General features: G+C 36.7%; 1 protein-coding gene across 1 annotated transcript; it reads right to left on the reverse strand.

Annotated features, from left to right (window-relative positions):
- Positions 1-1,173: 1,173 nt before the first annotated feature.
- Aspa (aspartoacylase) lies at positions 1,174-14,339 on the reverse strand. The gene is made up of 6 exons (XM_026393965.2): positions 13,954-14,339; positions 12,250-12,445; positions 10,492-10,585; positions 7,930-8,037; positions 4,952-5,061; positions 1,174-2,985 (listed from the first exon to the last, which is right to left on the reverse strand). Exons 1-6 carry the CDS (start codon positions 14,187-14,189, stop codon positions 2,788-2,790), a joined length of 942 nt encoding a protein of 313 aa, XP_026249750.2. The 5' UTR covers positions 14,190-14,339; the 3' UTR covers positions 1,174-2,787.
- Positions 14,340-18,386: the final 4,047 nt, after the last annotated feature.

Genomic DNA, 18,386 nt, shown 5'->3' on the forward strand with positions numbered 1-18,386 from the left:
TGCTGGAGCAAGGAGCCAAGTGACATGAGATGATGCTGGAGGGGTGGCCATGCCCAGAGCATGTAGGGCTTGTCCCATCAAGGTGAGGCTTTGACACTTCATTTCAAGGGTAAGTAGAAGCCACCAAAATGTCTCACATGGGGGAACTACTGAGTGGGAACATTTCCCTGTTTAATCTGATGGGATTGTAGGCTTGAAAGTGTGTTTTATTACTACTATTTTTCTCCTGCTGTCCTTTGAGATATAGTAACAGTCTGAAGAGTGTAGAATGGAGTGAGTTTCACTCAAGAGAGGTGGTGAGAAGACCCAGGAAGTAACTGAGAAAGAAGGAAAAAAGAAGGAGGGAGATTGGTGGAATGTGGAGATGTTTAGATAGAGAAGGGCATTTGGGCTCACTCATTTATTCAACTCACCTTTCTTAGGCATTTAATAGATTGCAGATCCTGAAAAAGACTCTGTTAATGTCCTTGAGATGGCATAGATGGAAGGATGGGCAAATGGGGCAACTAAGTCAGATAGAGAAAAAGGATTCATACCTAATGAGAGCTGAGTTGCATTTGGAAGGAAACACAGGAATTAGCTAGAGCAAGACCTGAGGTGGGTGTGTATGTGTGTGTGGGGGATATGCATGAAGTTGGGAGAAAATTTTAGGGGGAAGAATCAGTTTGGATGAAGGTGTTCAGGAATAAAACAACACAAAAGCCTTGGAATAGAGAGAACGGGAATGGAGTCTAGAGAGGTTGTGGGGGAGGGAGCAGCTCACAAAGGGTCTTTTGTGCTTTGTTTGAACTAAGTGCTGGGCACTAAGCTAAGTGCTCACATGCATTAACTTGCTTAATCCTCAGTAACCCCACAGTAGAAGCATTACTATTGTGATCACCCCCACTTTATAATTTTTTTGAGAGAGAGAGAGAGAGAGAGAGAGAGAGAGAGAGAGAGAGAGAATTTTAATATTTATTTTTTAGTTTTCGGCAGACACAACATGTTTATTTGTATGTGGTGCTGAGGATCGAACCCAGGCCGCGCACATGCCAGGCAAGCGCGCTACCGCTTGAGCCACATCCCTAGCCCTCACCCCCACTTTATACATGAGAAAATGGAGCTGGAAGATAGTTAGAAATAATAAAAATAAAACTGAAAATAACTAAAACTACACAGCCATGTGTTGTAGATTAAGAAAAAAAATCACATCTAATTAGAAACAATGAAGACAATAACAATTAAGTCAGGAAATATTACGCTCAAAAGAAATAATGAATCCCCCAAACTGAAACCACAGTGACCTAAATGGCACATTATAAATTACATAAATAGCTAAAACTCAATGGAAGGATAAAGTTTCCTTGCCAAAATTTACATCTGGAAAAACTGACCCTGAGGATTTGGACTAAGATAAAACATAACAGAACGATCTTTCATAGAGGGAGAAGGACACTTGGTAAAACTTACGTGCTAAAGAAGATTGACACATTTTTACTACAATTTTCAGAAGGAATTTTATTCCAATGAAAATAATTTTGGCAAAGCACACAATGATTTTTCTAGTGCAAAATTCAGAAATCCTTTAGTTGTGCTCTATAAAACAATGAATATGGAATAAAATTGGCTTAGTGGAGTTAGCTCTGGAAGAATGAAAATATTTGTGTACCTATATAAGTTCCAGATAATGTTAGTAATTTTGGTAAAACATTTGAAGCCATAAATGTGTTTCCTTAGGGTTCAAATCATAGGATAAAGTTATTCCTTACTTGGTTGCTGTGACCTAAAAGAGGTGAGGGGAGGCCCCTGAGAATGGGGCAGAGAGGGAGGCAGTGTTTTGCCAGAGGTCCTTTGAGGAGGTGAGGGATTTCGGCTTAAAAAAAAAATGGGAGAATTTCTTGAAAGGGTGTGTTTGCAAACCAGAGTCATGGATTAGGGTCCCATTTCTATTGGTGTCCTCTGTCCTCTGTTATGGGTCTTAACCACCTAGGCTGGCAGCTACTGGAGTCCAAAGATCTCCTCACTGAGTGAGTGTTCATTCAAAATAAGAAGTGGCAGATGAGAGGAATTCGCCTCTTCCTAATTGTCCATGTTGAGAAGGACAAGTAGCTTCTCAAGGTGAGTGTAAGACATCAGTGTTTCTAGATGTATATTTACAATCAGCTCTCATTTCTCTTCAACATGTCCTCTGAGGAAGAGCAGCTAAAATCTACTATGGGTATCACAACTATTGCTAGTTTATGGACTGAATACTTAATATGGTGTCATTAACTCAATCATGAAAAATTTAAAAAATAGTCTCCATCTTTAATTTCTAGTAGCACTTAAAAATTACTTGAGCTGGGGATATGGCTCAGCTGGTAGAGTGCTTACCTCACATACACAGGGCCTTGGGTTCAATCCCCAGCACCACAAAAACAAACAAAAATTACCTGAAAACATACATTTCATGCCATGTTCAAGTTAATAACTCTGCACATAGTACCTATGTCTTTTGTACTTTGAAAGAGAAGGCTATTTTTAAAAATGTTAAACTATCAGAGTGTAAATGTATAAAAATCTTTGCAGAAATAGGAAGTACACTTCTTTGAAGAAGCTATCTACATAAAATATGATAACTTTAAAAGACATTCATTAATTTATTTTTTTCTTTAAGACACTGGTGTGAATGCCAACTGCTTGGGGACTGGGTCAGGACTGGGTCAAGTTCAGATCATGAACTTGAATAAGGCACAATTCTGTTCTTGAGGAGCGTACAGACTGGTCCTTTTTCAAGATGCCCCACAAAAAGTAAGCTAGCACTGATTTCTAGTGGAAAGAGGAACGAATACTTTTTGCATTGAGAGTGACTTTTGTTGTCTTTGCGAAAGCTTCTTTCTTTTCGTAATAAGCAGCCTCGTTCACAAACACAGGGTACACGGTACAGTCTCCACCCAACAGGATAGTTTTTCCGTCAAGAGTCACAAAGGTGGGGTCCCCAGGGTGCAACGGTTTCCAGTCTTGATCCTTTTGGAAGACAGTTAAAATAATAAATTACAAAATTTTCATGTCAAGACTCTAGATATTTAACAAATACCATTCTGTTCTTTAAAAAGTGATCCTTGAAGGGTGTCCTGAGAGGCATGTGAGAGACCTGACTCCACTGGAACCATGTAACTGTCTTGGGCAGCAGTTTTAAGAGTTTCCCTGTTAATTTTTACAGTTGACATGTGTAATTAGAGTTTCTCTGACACCAAGTTTGCCTTGAATGTGGCCAAAGAGGTTTATAATATTAAGAGGAAAAATAAATTTCATATCCACCTCAGTGCATATTCTACTTTTTGCCATCTGAAGTCAAATTCTGTTCAGCAAAATTTAGGAACTATTTTTTGAGAGCCTTCTGTGTGCAAGACATTCTACTATTGGGGACATAAAAATGAGTCACATTGTATTTGCCCACAGGGAGACTTTATTCTCATGAGGATTGGTGAGTGGTTTTGGGGAAAAGTCTAAGAGGAGGTGGATGTACTGCAGATATGTCCCCACATTATGTTAACAACTGTGTTATCTGACAGGTCCTGCCCCAGGGATTTGGCCCTTCGATCCTTTAAGCACCAATGTTGTCAGATCATAGGAAGTCTAGAACAGTTCTTCTCCAACTTGGCTGTGCTTACAAATCATCTGGGGATTTTGCTAAAATGCAGATTTTGATGCTAATGGTCAGGGTGGTGCCTTGAGATTCCGCATTTCTAATATTTTCTAGAAGCATCGGCATCACCCAGCAGTTTGTTAGAAAAGCAAAATTTTGTTCTCCTCTGCAGACTTTCTAAATCAAAATCTTCATGTTAACAAATTGTCAGAGATTTACATGTAGAATACTGAAGTATGCACAGCACTGCATCTCAGTGATTTTTCTCAACTCTAGCCATACATTAGAATCACTTGGGATACTAATATACATTTACATGGGTAGAGGGCTGGCCCCATCTCAGATATAGCAAAACAGAATCTAAAGAGTGGCTTTATTTTTAATAAATACATTTTTACTAAAGTTTTATTTGAAAAAATTAATTATAGAGTAAAAAATTCATCAATTTTTGTGTGCGGTTGTAAATTTTGATATATACATAGCATAGTCATATAACCTATAGCTATGTAATAAAAACATCTATGTTATCACCCACTTCTTCCAGTCCCTCATGCTTCTTATTTTTATAGTTCACTCTTCTCTTTTCTTTTCCTCCCTTCCTTTCTTTTCCTTCCTTCCTTCCTTTCTGTAAGTCCCCGGTGATTTTACAGGGTGGCCTGGTTGAGAATCTCCTCTGAACAAGTGCTTTTCAGACAGAGATATGCCCAGAATCACTGAAGGAACTTCCCCGCCCATTGGTTGGTCGCATCTGCAGAGGTTCCCGTGTAGTACAGTGCTCCCCAGACCTGAGTCCTATGGAATCACCTGGGAAGTCATTTGATTCCCTGTGTCCACCTTGTAAATTAAATCAGAACCTCTGAGGTTGGGACCCAGGAACCTGGGCTTTTGAAAAGCTCCTCAGCTGGTTCTTATGTGGCCTGAGTTTGAGAAGCACTGCTTTGGTAGTTTGTGATGGGTTCCATGCATTGGGGGAGAAAATCCCCTAGGTAATTCTGATAAGTAACCCCATCACTCTTAAACTCTAGACAGGTGTGAGCAGTTTGCTCTAATGCATACTTTCTACTATTACCATTAAGTGCCCCAATCAGAGGTCCAAAGCAAAGGAGTCACCCAATCAACCTTAGACTGAGACTAAATAAACCTTTTCTCCTTATAAATTAATTGTATCAGGCATTTTATTTGAGTGATGGAAAGCTAACTAATACACTTCTCTACACTGCAGTGGTTTTGTGAACATCAAATTAGCTAATATATGTAAAAATGCTGTATGAACTGTGAACTTCTACTCAAAGGTACAACATTATTAAAATATTCTCATTATTTTAAAGAAACAGCAAATGTTACCTGCAGATTCGGGTGGATAATAGCAGCTATTTCTCCATTTTCATTCCTGGGATAATCAACTTTCTCCATTATTTTATAGACCTCAATAGCACAGGGAGGAAATTCTTTTCCTACAACAAAAATTATACATATTATAGCAATTAAAAAAGGGAAGTCGATATTTCAAGGAAGGAAGGAAGGAAGGAAAGAAAAACAACAAAATGAAGACAGTTATAAGGAGAACACATTAAGTAACTTAAAGATGTTCATAAACAATATAAAGCCCAAAATTCTAGAATTATTCCTATCAGTGCACTGATGAACAGAGGTAGAAAATATAACTTAAAGAAGCCAGTGTGGGAGAAAAAGAGCCTAGATCTGCCAGTCAGGACCCTGGGCTCTGTTCTGCTGAGTATGCCATCTTTCTTTTTTCCTAGCCGTGTTATTTTGAGCAATCTTGTCAAAAGAGGGTTTTGGATTAGCTTATCTTGAAAGAATCTTCCAGCTCTGACATTCAGTGATTGCATATTCACAGGGGGACTTTCAGCAAGTTAGGTGGATTCCGTCTAGTGACTCTTTCTCTTAATCAAGTTCATTAAACACTTAGATGGCTCCTAAGCAGTGAAATCTTGGGATGCAGGCAGTCTACCAGCTTCCAAAGAGATGACATTAAATAGCTCAGCTCAATGCCCATAAATTGGAAAAGGAGTAGTTTACACAGATACCACGTGGTCTCTGAGCAAACAGGATGAACGTATGTCCAATGGTGTATCCACAGGATGTTATGGTTTCATCTCAAAGGAAAAGTTCTCCTTTGCCTTAGAGTGGAGTTGGGATGAGGAGATCCTAAGATCAATCCTATGTCAGCTAGCTTTTGCTGCATAGCACACTTTCCCAGAACTTAGTGGCTTAAAGCAACAACCTTTTTTTTTTTTTTTTTTTTTTTTTTAGCTTATAGTTCTGTGGGTTGGTTAGGAAGTTCCTCTAGTCTGGACTCTCTTTGTTGGTTTCTGTTTGCTTTGCTCATGCATCTGGGGTGAGCTGGCAAATCAGCTTGTGGCTGGATGATCTGGGATGGCCTCAATCTAATATCTGGCAATTGACAGTTTGAAGGCTCGAGCTGCATGACTGGTGGCTGGGGTGTCTGAGTCTTCTATTCTATAACCTTTTTGTATCCATCAGATTAGTGTGGACTGACTCACATAATGGCCACACAGGGTTCCCAAAAGCCACAACAGGGCAAGTCCCAATGCATAGTCTTTTTTAAGCCCTTTTGTGGCACAAAAACAAGCTACTTGGGCAACCCAGATTCAAGAGATGGGGGTGACTGATGGATGCGAAAACAGAGAGCGGAGTGTCTTTGAGTTACCGTTCCACTCATGTTTGTGGCATTCTCCCTGGGGATATCATTTCTTAGCATATTAGAGTTCCACGCTTACTATCTGAGAATTTCTTGTGAATATGTTATGACCTTCCCAATACCAGTTCCATTAGAGAGTAGAGAACCTGCCCTCATACAAAGTTGGTGGACATCTAGCTCATTTTCAGTTTTCATGACTTTGGAGCCAAAGTATTCCCAAATAGAGAAGAAGTTCCTGTGATCACAGGGGGCTGCACATCTGAGGCTAAGGAATTATGTTCCCCACAGACATTGAATGACGCAGTAGCTGTGTCACCATAATTACGTGTTTGTCAACAATTTCATACTTATATGCATTCTAGCAAGTGATTATTATTATTTTAAAGTAAATGTTTATATCATATATTGTTGTCTACAGTTTTCTTTCTTTTAAACAATAGTGTGTTTTGAAGATTCTTCCATGTTATTATTGTTTAACTGTTCACCCACGGATGCACATTTGAGTCAGTTCCTTTGCAAACAAAGCTATAATAACCACCCTTGAATACAAGCCATTGAGTATTCATGAGCTTGTGTTTCTTTGAAATGTGGAACTGCTGGGTTATAAGAATTGCACAATTTAATAAGTAGATACAGCAGATGGTATAAAATTACCCTTTAAAGTGTCTTTACCAATTCAAATGTTTGTCAGCAGGGAATGAGAGTATCTCCTTTTCCTATACCTTTACCAGTACTTAATATCGTCAGATGCTATTTTGTCCAATCTGATGGGGAAAATGGTTTCTCACTCTAATTTGCATTTTTCCCTTTTACTTGTGATGTTGAACATCTTTTCTACTTTTATTGGGCATTTGTATTTCCTACTCTGTCTTTGGTTTTTAAAATGGAGATTAATAGGAAAATAGGATTTGATTTGGGTTGTTCATATGGCTACTGTTTTTCTTGTATGTGTCTATTCTGGTGATTGAGGAATAGCTGAAGTGAATAAAAAAAATTGAAAAAGCATCTAAGATTATGAGCATGACGAATTTGACCTAAATTTCAATTACTACTTCAATGTTAAGTGGTTAAGTTTTATACACATACATACATACACACACACACACACAGTTAAAGTGTTGTACGTTGGTACATATATACATATCTATGCACTATATATGTACTATGAAATGTATGTATAGTATTGTTATGGTTTGGATACGAGGTATCCCCCCAAAGCTCCTATGTTAATACAGGAATATTCAGAAGTGAAATGATTTGATTATGAGTGCTGAAATGTAATCAGTCTATTCTAATTTGAATGGACTGACTAGGTGGTAACTATAGGCAGATGGGGAGTGGCTGGAAGAGGTTGGTCACTGGGATTGCCCCTTTCCTTCTCTCTGCTTCTCAGGGGCCATGTTCTGAGCTGCTTGCCTTCACTATGCCCTTCCGCCATGATGTCTGCCTCACCTTGGCCCAGAGCAATGGACCCAGCCAACCATGGACTAAACCTTTGAGAACATGATCCAAAATAAAAATTTCCTTCTCTAAGTTGTCCTTGTCAGGTATTTTGGTCATAATAATTCAAACCTGACTAACACACAGCTAAATATGCAAATACCCACAATTAAGGAAACAATTCTTACCCACCACTTACCTTCATTAAACTGGTATATAAAATCAAGAGCATGTTTAATCATTTTTCTCATTTGATCCAAAATATCAGCTCTCAGAACACCTTGGGGTTGGGGGCCAACTTCTATACCTAAGTACAGAAGGGAAGATGGTAATATTATATAAGTATTAGAATGTATTGTGAAATTAAGCATTTTATTATATCTAGAACCCCATAAATATTTAAAAGTTAGACCAGTTAGCATCATGGAAAGTATTTGAGACAGAAAGTTAGGCAAAAAATAAAGCAGAACATTTACACGTTTAAATACGCATAGTGATAAATGCATAGTGAATAAAGACTGGAAGAGAACATGGAAAAAATCAGACTTGTGTTTGAGTAGTCGGAACTTAGGGTTATTTTTTCTTTAAATTTACTTTCATGTGATTCAAATGTTTAAGTATCGTAACATAGGAAAAGAAGTAGATAAACCTGTAATGACAAAGTAATAGGTGGCCACAAAGAAAGATGGTCACAGACTAACATTTAGCTCTCACAGGAGGAAAGACATCTAGTTAGTCATAGAAATATAGCTAGATGAACTATGAATTTAAGTTAACATGCAATCTGTGTGACTTTAGGGCAACATTTTTATACTTAATATTAACCCATTCTGATAAGATAGTGCAATGGTTCTTTTTTTCTATAGAAAAATTTGTATTTCCTCTAACCTCAATAAAACTATGCTTGTACTTCCAGGTCTATTTCCTGTAGCTGTCAAGCATCCATCCTTACACCTGCAAAATACTCCTCCACCTGCTCAAGCTTCCCACAAAGTCATCCCTCCAGTTATTATTTTCTCCATTTATCAATCTATTTATTAAATATATCACCCACGTTCATTCTCTTACACTCAACTCAAAGATATTCTTTTAAACCCATCTTATTTTCACCCATTTCTATTATTTTCCAATTCAAAAAGTTCATTATGTTGTACTGTGTGTAACCTTCTTGTGTATATTTATAGGAATTCATTTAAGTATATGATATCATAAGTGGGGCTAAGGCATGCCTCTGTGCATAAATGATTTGTACAAATGTATGAAAATTGTGTTCATGGATATGTCTATGTGCATTTTGTGGAAGGTATTGTTGTTTGACTACTCCAAATGCATTCCATTTTCCTCCATTCTAATACAATCAAATTTTGGTTGAGTATCCAATCTTTAAGATATTAATTAACTTTTCTTCAGCTTAAGAGTAAATATCAAAAGTTTAATCCACTCACAGTAATCCAATCATCCTGATGATTTAAGAATGTACATATTATTCAGTTCTGACAAAGGAGCCATAATGAAAGATTAGTAGGGGAGTTCCTGATGTTTCCTTCCTCCATTAGATATTGTCATTAGCTGCCAACGTGTATATGACATAATAGATTTCAAATATAAAAGAGCAAAGTTGGAAGAAGAACATATTAATATTTTCTAATTATTTAAAATGTAATTAATACTCCCTCATATTGAAATGTTTTAAAGATTTGGCTTTATTTGTAAGGGTCAAACTTATCAGAGATATTTGTTCTAGCTAAAACAGCATTGCCCATAAATATCATATTATAAGGCTAATATCTCAAAGTTTAGAAGTCTTACATTTTTATTTGGTACTAAATATAACCCATGATCTATTATTATTATTATTATTATTTTTATTTTTTATGGTGCCAGGGATGGAACCCTGGGTCTTTACACATGGTAGGCAAACACTGTACCACTGAGAGGCACTCAACCCTATTTCATATAGTAAGGTTTTGGTTTATTACATTTATTGCAGTTCTATGCCTATATTTGGATATTTAGCTTTCTCCTTTATAATTAATAATTAATTGATTTCCTTAATTATGTGTCAAAAGTATCAATACTTGGGTAACCAGGATAATTGTTAAGTTTTCACTTGCTTATGTTATTTGCCAACTTGCTCTTAAATTTACTCTTGGTTAAAGCATCTAAGATCTAACAAAAACCACTTAAGTTGCAATAGAAATTTTAATCATAGTATAGTTTGCAAATAGTTAATTATGTTAGTGTATCTCACAGGAAAGAGAATGAATTACTCCTACTCTGCCATTTCTCCCTCTGTGCAGTGATGACCTGGTTAATGTCTGTCTTCTCATTAGATACTAAGCTCTTTGAGGGATTCTGTGTGCCTTGTCCATTACTATTTTCCCAGAACCTAGCACAGTGGTGGGTCTCTAGTAGACACACAATAAATATCTGTTGAAAGTACACATTTTTAGAGCAATTTTGTGGAGTGGAGTTAGAGATAAGGTTCTATAAAAGGTGACTTTTCACTTAATTCTTGGGAAGGAGAAGAATCTGTCAGACTGATTTTTAGGGTCAAACATAACAGTGAAGAAAATAATATGAATAGAACCAGAAAGCTGCTCTGAGATATTGAGGAAATATAGTGTCTGCCTGGGATTAATTTGCTTATTATCTGATAATTATAAGCCTTAAGGATGTGCAAGGTAGCTATAAATATTCTTTAATTTTTCTTGGAGTTTCAGGTAGGACACATTTTATTCAGCTATGCCAACAGACTTACCAACAGGATACTTGGCTACGGAACGCGTGGTTGCGTACTGGAGGGAAGGATGCTCAATGAGATAAACATAGCAGGGTAATGGAGCCAAAGAAGTCTGCAAAGAATTTTTAAAACATCTTCCTTATTATGTAAAGACCATATTTTTTTTTCTCTTTGCTGCTACGGAGTCAGTAAGGACTTCATATTTTTTACTTCATCAACTAAGATTAGTCAGACAGTTTTATGAAACACTCTAAAACTCAATGTTATAGCTTTGAAAACATACAAATAAATTGCATGTAAAATTGAATTACATGCAGTTTTCTGGGTAAAATGGACATTAAACAATTCTCCAGAGCCATGACCAAAAAATAGGAAATAAACTTTCCTTCTGAATGGATTTGGTTATTTTTGTTTTCATCATTGCTTACCCTTACTATTTAGCTTATTTATTTCTTAAAGAGCTCTGTTTCTGACCCTGTAATTCAGGTACTAGAAATGTCAGGTGATTCCCCTTTCATCCTTCTATTTGAATGGAAATTTGAGTCAGGTCTCTTGGTTTTGATAACCAGAAATCAACCTTGAGGCTTCCATGTCTGGCCACAAAAGTATTCAGCTTTCTTCAAGGAGCAACACAGAACAGCTGCATAAGGATCTCCCACCACAGCCACTACCTACTTAATGTCCAGAACTCAAGGGGAACAAAATAATAGTGAATCCTCACCCCAGGGTAGACATTAGTCTAAATGCCTTGAATATTTTTTTTTTCTCATTTAAAGACTTGAGCAGCCATATGGGGTGAGTATTCTTATGCCAATTTTATAAAATGAAGAAAGCTGTTTTGAGAGTTGAACTTCTTCAAGGTTAGTGAAGGAGAAAGCCAAGATTTAAACCCAGCTTCTGGCTACCTGGGTCAAACTTTTCTTAGTAAACCATTTTAGCTCTCAGGAAGGAAGAACATCTATTATATAAAATCAAATACAATATCCATTATTTGTGTTTTTGCTTATTTGCTATTTTCTAGAATTTTTTCTTTAGTTAAAGGCACTGGAAGCCTGAGTTTTTTTTTTTTTTAAGAGAGAGTGAGAGAGGAGAGAGAGAGAGAGAGAATTTTTTTTAATATTTATTTTTTAGTTCTCGGCGGACACAACATCTTTGTTGGTATGTGGTGCTGAGGATCGAACCCGGGCCGCATGCATGCCAGGCGAGCGCGCTACAGCTTGAGCCACATCCCCAGCCCTAAGCCTGAATTTTTAATCTCACAGATTCCTGAGTGTTAAAATGATTAGCTTTATGAAGTATATAACAAAAGATTGGATGTGTTTTGGGTAATCCCAATCAAATGGTGACAAGGGCAGGACTAAAGGGAGACAATGTCTTCACCACTGGAAATGACAATATTTTGAGCTTCTTAAAACCCTGTAATTTTGATATTTCAACCATAACATTTAAAACTTTTATATTCATTTTACTTGTTCTTTTTTTGTTCAATAGCTTATGAATTGGTGGCTTTTGGAATAAAATTTATAATTTTATAGGCACGAAAATCCACAAGGTCTTATTATTTTATTCCTTGTATTTGTTATTTTACTTGTTTCTCCTTTTCTCCTGCCTGTCATCACCACCTCTGTATCTGGGTACAGCCTCTCCCATCCACCTCCCAGCCCGGCTGTGGAAAAGATCCCATTTCTCTTGGACCTTCCTTCCTGACTCTGTTCTGGTTGTTTCTCACCTATAATCGACTTATATAAACTTGTAAATTAATAATATTGACATTACCTTAATATAATGAAACATCTGAATTAAAAAGTCATTCCTGGAATCTTCAAGAATAAGGGTGCACCCCATGTTAGAAGTTGTGTTGTGAAGGTCAAAAATGATGTCATAGGAATCTTCACTATTTTTTGGACCAAATAAATGATTTATTTCTTGAGCCCTTTTCACTTCATATGGCAAATCCTCTGACGTCTTTTTGCTATTATTAGCAGAAAGAGAAAGATTAACAATATTTGTGGCTAAGATAACATATATAGTCAATAAGAATACCATGTACAAAGAACCAGTTGCCAAACCTTTCATTTGGAAAATTCGTGGGGCAATTGAAAACATCTAAAATTTTTATAAGTGAAAAATATTTTTTTCTCATTTGATTTCACACAACTAATATTGCATTGCTATTCTTGTAAAATAATGTGTTCATTTATGTGGCTAGTCACAGGTAGGGCAGTTCAAACAGAATTTACCATTTGACTTCAACCTTGAACAAAACTTTTCCTTTAATCTTATTTATAGTTTTTTTGTAGTTATGGTGCACTTGTTATTTATTATGGGGATAGATCATTAAGTGCATCTTGCCCCCAGTCTTCACTCTGGGTAATTCAAGTTTTTGAAACAGAGTCAAACTTAGATGCTCACATCATCATTAGGTATTTTTAATTGATGCCCAACGGTCATCGGTGGTCCAGGGACAAGGTTTACAGATAAGAGTCTGTAAACGCTCCCAAAATACAAAATTTTACGGGTACATGTGTATCTATTTTTTTGTGAGACAAATGTTAATAGATATCGTTATATTCTTAGATGGATCTTAATATAACCTCTCACTTCCTGAAATGGTTAGGATACATTTTTGCTTGCTGTACGTGATAATGTTTTAAATTTATTTTTTCTCATTAAATCACTCAACCACATTTTCATGCAATTCCATCTCTTTCTATTCCCTGGCTATTTTTACTAGTATCTTCAAGGGACCTACAGTTTGTACCTGGGTGTTTCCTGTCTGGAATGCAATCAAGAAGGTGGATTAGCCATTTTGCAGTTATGAAGCAAAAACCATGAGTACAAAAAAGGTACATGTGAAGACCAGCACGGGGTAAGAGAGAAGCAACCTGTGGCCCTGATGGCATCATGAAGCCACCCCCACCAGCCCTAAATGTCTTGTATAGTGTGCATATGAGTATGAATGAAGGTAAACACATCTATTCTTTAGGCTGCAGAGTGGTCTGATGTTTTCTGAAAATGGATACTTATTCACTCTTTGATTCAACAAATATTAATTGGAACATCATATTTTTCTTAACTAGAACTTTATGTGCTACCATAAACATAGTTGCAAAAAAAACATTGTAGTGAATTTCCCACACAGTTAACAAATGTGTATACAAACATAGTGGCCAAACACTAACTTAATGCAAAGGATTATTAAATCTGTCTTTCAAGATATGATTTAAAAATAAAACCTTTCTTATATATGTTTGCAGCCCGCATAGGATATATTTGAAGAGAAAAATCAAACAATGTGGTACTTTAAAAAGTATTTAAAAGAGATATGAATGCCCGGTTTTCACAATTGTGTAATTCACAATGCAGTGTGATTAAAAGTGAAAGCGATCTTACTCATTATAGACACTATATGTACAAACATTAATATTTATCACACACACATACATACACGTATGCACACTATGTAAAACATATTCTTACCCAAGATTTTCAAGGTCAAAAACACGATTCAGATCACAGTCGATATATCTGGTACACTTCTTCACTGCTCTTGGGTTGGTAATAAATGGTTTTACTTCCAGCCCTGATCTCTGAATCTCAGCGTCATTCTCCAGCCAGTGCTTAACTAGAAATACTCCCGTTAGCTCGTTCCCATGAGTTCCTCCAAAGATAGCAATCTTTTTTATAGGTTCTTCAGTAATGTGACAAGAGGTCATTTTACCAATAGTTTTATCTGATTTCTGCAATTCAGAAGAGAGGAGATCAAAGGAAGCTTAAGGTCCTAAGAAAAGTTTAGAAATTTAAATTTAAATGAGAATTTAACCAAAGTGCAAAGTACAGAGTTCCATTGAGTGGAGGACTTTAAACATTTTCTGTTACAAGTTCTGAGCCCTTTATTATTATGTGGGCACTCCCCTCTGTAGCCCTGTCCTTTACCATATTTGGATTAAAATATGCAAAGATCAACCAGAGATACAGTTGTTAACTTCTAACTCCCTCAGATGGTCAGTAGGTCTAAGTACAATAATAAATTGGCATCTCCTACCAGTACAAAAAGTCCTTTTTCCCTTCAGCTAGAATGCCACCCAATAGGGCTTTCATGATCGCTTGTAATAATAAAAATAGTTTGTAAAGTTCTAATCATCCAAAATAAAAAAATTAAAAAGTGGCTCATTTGATACTTGTTTCCACTGTCATTAAAAAAAAAAAATTCTGAAGTAAATCCAGGCACTTTTCATGATCTGAGGGCATTGAGTTTCCTGTCTATCAACAGTCAAAGGCAGATGCTGAGAGCCTCTTCTTGAGCCAGCACCCTTTCTTTCGAATTGCTTTTACATGGTAAGAGACACAGGGACCCAGTCGGTGATCACTGGATCTTGAAAAGCTACTTTGAAACATCCCTTAGTTTCTTTCTCATAATGTTATTGGTTATTCTCTGTCAATTTCCTTAGGAATCTTGCCAACGTACCAAAGGAAAAGCAACTGTTAGTAATTTTCAAATCCCTTTAATGCACAAAAATGTCTTGGGACGTACTATATATTTTAACCACATGATATGAATTTATAAAGACATGGCCTCATTTACTGACAGCAATCCTCTCCACTGGAGTGTGTTGTGTGAAAAGGGTCCTATTGGAAGAAATTACCCAGAATACTAAGATGATTACATGCCTTCGGAGAAATGACGCTGAGCCAAATCTGATTTGATTTCATGCTCAATCACCCAGAATTTCAAATATGTTCAAGTATTAAAATTCTACGTATTGATAATACCAGGCTGTTTTGTAGCAGGACAAGAATAATTCATTACAATTGCAAAGTACTTAAATTTATGATGTTCTTCCACATACATTAGTTCAATTTATTTATATATGCACTTTGTAAGATAGAACAGGGTAGGTATTGACATCTCCATTGCAGGGATAAAACAAAGAGAGGTTAAGCAACCTGAATAAATTTCCACAGCTTCGTAAGTGAAAACTAGGCCTGGGGCCCATGTTTCTGATTTAAGTCCAGTGTTTTTTCACAGGGCAACAGGGTGCCTCTTTGTTATTTTTGGTCTCCTCTGAAGTTCTACTTTTGCTCTTTCAGAATTCACATAAACAACCACTACAGTGTGCTCAGGAAACCAACGAGCTTACAAATAAAATACATGAGAGAAATATGAAATATGAATGCTTCATGATATTTAATAAACCAATTTCCATCTTTTTCCTTTAAGAGACCATAATGTAAAGACAAAGCAAAATAAGAAAATATAAATTTACAAGTTAAAATTACTGTTCTAAGACAAATCCCTGCAGCCTTTGATTTTCTGCACACATTAGTGTACACTAAACACCTCATTGTAGAGATGATGAAAACACACGTAAATGTAAAGAGATAACAACTGTAATCCTACTTTGGTTTCAAGAGCAGTAACTATGGTAAATTATTAACACTGCTATGTTTTGTTTTTCTTTCCTTGCTGATTTGTAGTTTGTTCTGTCCTTTGCCCTAGTCCCTCTGGAAATGCTACTTTAGTTTTCTCCTTTAGCTGGCACAAATGACTTGCATTTTGAGGCTTGTTTTATGGAATTTTAACAGATCAGCATTTTGAAGCACACTTCACATCCGTAAAGTTTCTGTTACATGTCCAAGTGAATAACTTATTTGAAAGTAAATGAACTGCGGTAATTCTTTCTTATACTTACCTTGTTTATTGTGTACAGTTTGTCTTCTGTGGAAAGCTTTATTAGAAAAAGGAGAGCATTTCCTTAGAACTAGAGCAACAGAGGCTTTTCGTACTCTTATACCAACTTAACTTCCAAAACATTTTTAACTCCCTGTCTCCCAAAGCACACTTGAGTTTGGATCCTTGCAAAAACTATGCAGTTGCATTAATTCTTCTTCTTCTTCTTTTTTTTTTTGAGAACTTAGAGAACTGAGAATATATATAAAGTGAAATCTTTTCTAGTTGTCACTATCTCCCTATTAAGTTAAATATTTAATGTTTTGAAGTAGATGTTTAATAACTTCCAGCACTACAAATATGTTGTGCCAACGGAGATGACTGATATGTTAATAAAATCATGTGATTTAAAACAAAAGGAGAACAAATTTGTACTTCATGGTTATGGCTATCCAACAGATCAATGTTAGAAATTTTGTAGGAGAAAAATTTAAGGTGGGTTTGTTGCCTAATTGGTATGACTGGGGAATAAAGAGGGTTTCCTATTCAATATTATAAAATGTCTTATACATGACGTGGCTGTCCAAGAGTCATGCCGTCAAACTACTCTCACTACCTTAGTGTTTTCTTTCTTCTGTTGCCCTGATGCTGTCACCCATTCTGATCAACTTTTCACCTGGAAATAAATGAACGATAACAGATAGATATAGAACAGATGAGTTTATAAACTGCTAGCAAAGGCCAGGTATGGTGGTAATACCTATAATCCCAGGGGCTCAGGAGGCTGAGGCAGGAGAATCGTGAGTTCAAAGACAGCCTCAGCAATTTAGTGAGGTCTTAAGCAACTCAATGAAACCCTGCATAAAGTAACATACAAAAAAGGGCTGGGGATGTGGCTCAGTGGTTAAGTGCTCCTCAGTTCAATCCCTGATACCAAAAAACAGCAACAATAACAACAAAGTGCTAGGAAAGATTCCATATGGCTCATGTCTGCATTCCTTACAGATATAGTACAGGATATTGCTCCTCCTGGACTTAATGTTGCTTTTTAAATGAGCTATCTTTTTTTTTCCCCAGGAAGTGGGTGAAATGTATGTATGTATGTATGTATGTATGTATCAGGTCAAAATCAGTTTCCTTGATGTTCATGTTTTGGGTAAGTCTCCTAACTGTTACTACGATGAATAACAAGTCTTTTCAGACATTTTATTCTTTGAAATCTTCTTTCCAAATTAAAAAGATGAACCTGTTCCTTCAACACTTATTCTGTACCCTGCCACTCAAGGTCTACTATTATTTGGTGTCAAGCTGACTCTAATTTTATCTCCAAACATTCTTATTTGACCCAACTTTTCAAAGAAACTAGGAATATGTTTTATGGCCTTCGACTTTTATTAAGAACCTCCCCCCAACCCCACCTCTCAGCTCTCTCTCCCTCCTCCTTTCACCTATCCCAGCCTTTGAATAACAGGAGATATGGTTAAAAAAAAAGAATATGGTCTTTGAATTCAGACCTAAAATTATTACATCTGGTCTATAGTAAGTAACCAATAAATGGCAGCCACTATTATGAAATGAGGCCTAACATTTATTGAGCACTTACTGTGCATTAGGTAGGACTGTTCATTTTCCCTTAGTATTTTTAGGGAAATTAAGTAAATTTTGATACTGGTATTTTACTGCAGAAGGAAATGTAGGTATAGAGCGGGTAAGTTATTCAAAATCACAGGCCCAAGAACCCACAGTCTCCGCAGGCAGGAAGCCTGTAGCTGGAGGAGCTCAGAGGTGCTGCACCCTTCTGCTTCCTTTGTTGAATATCTCTGGCTCATGGGCTCTTTTGCTCTAGCAGCACTGGCTCTGCCTTATTGACTACTCTCTGCCTGGCATGGTTGCAACCATGCCCGGCTGTGCCCCACTCACAGGCCTCAGCTCTCCCACCAACCTCTGTTGGGACTCTCATCCCAATAGATAAATCTAACTCAGATATGCAGCCAGACCAAGCAAGACACTTACACTTGGTTTTGTGGTTGGGGAGTCATTCTCTTTTAGACACAGTCCAGGTTGCCACCAACATCTTGCAGACTGAAGAATCCTTCTAGTTAGGAAACCCTATATACCCAGAATTTTAATTGTTTCCCTAGCCTGTATTTTTAAATTAGCATGGTTTTATATTTTCCCAATAAATGTTCTTGTTATCCATATCTTCCTCTTCTTCCATCATAACATCTGGGCCCAGGTTAAA

Source organism: Urocitellus parryii, chromosome 7 (assembly GCF_045843805.1).
Source record: "Urocitellus parryii isolate mUroPar1 chromosome 7, mUroPar1.hap1, whole genome shotgun sequence".
Lineage (NCBI taxonomy): Eukaryota > Metazoa > Chordata > Mammalia > Rodentia > Sciuridae > Urocitellus > Urocitellus parryii.

Bases quoted from the DNA above. Each gene is read 5' to 3' on its own strand.
- Aspa (XM_026393965.2), bottom strand. From the start codon at position 14,189: ATGACCTCTTGTCACATTACTGAAGAACCTATAAAAAAGATTGCTATC. The intron at 12,446-13,953 runs GTAAGAATATGT...TGCTAATAATAG, and splicing joins TTTGACCTTGAAAATCTTGG to CAAAAAGACGTCAGAGGATT. The intron at 10,586-12,249 runs GTAATGTCAATA...AATTCTTTGCAG, and splicing joins AGATGTTTCATTATATTAAG to ACTTCTTTGGCTCCATTACC.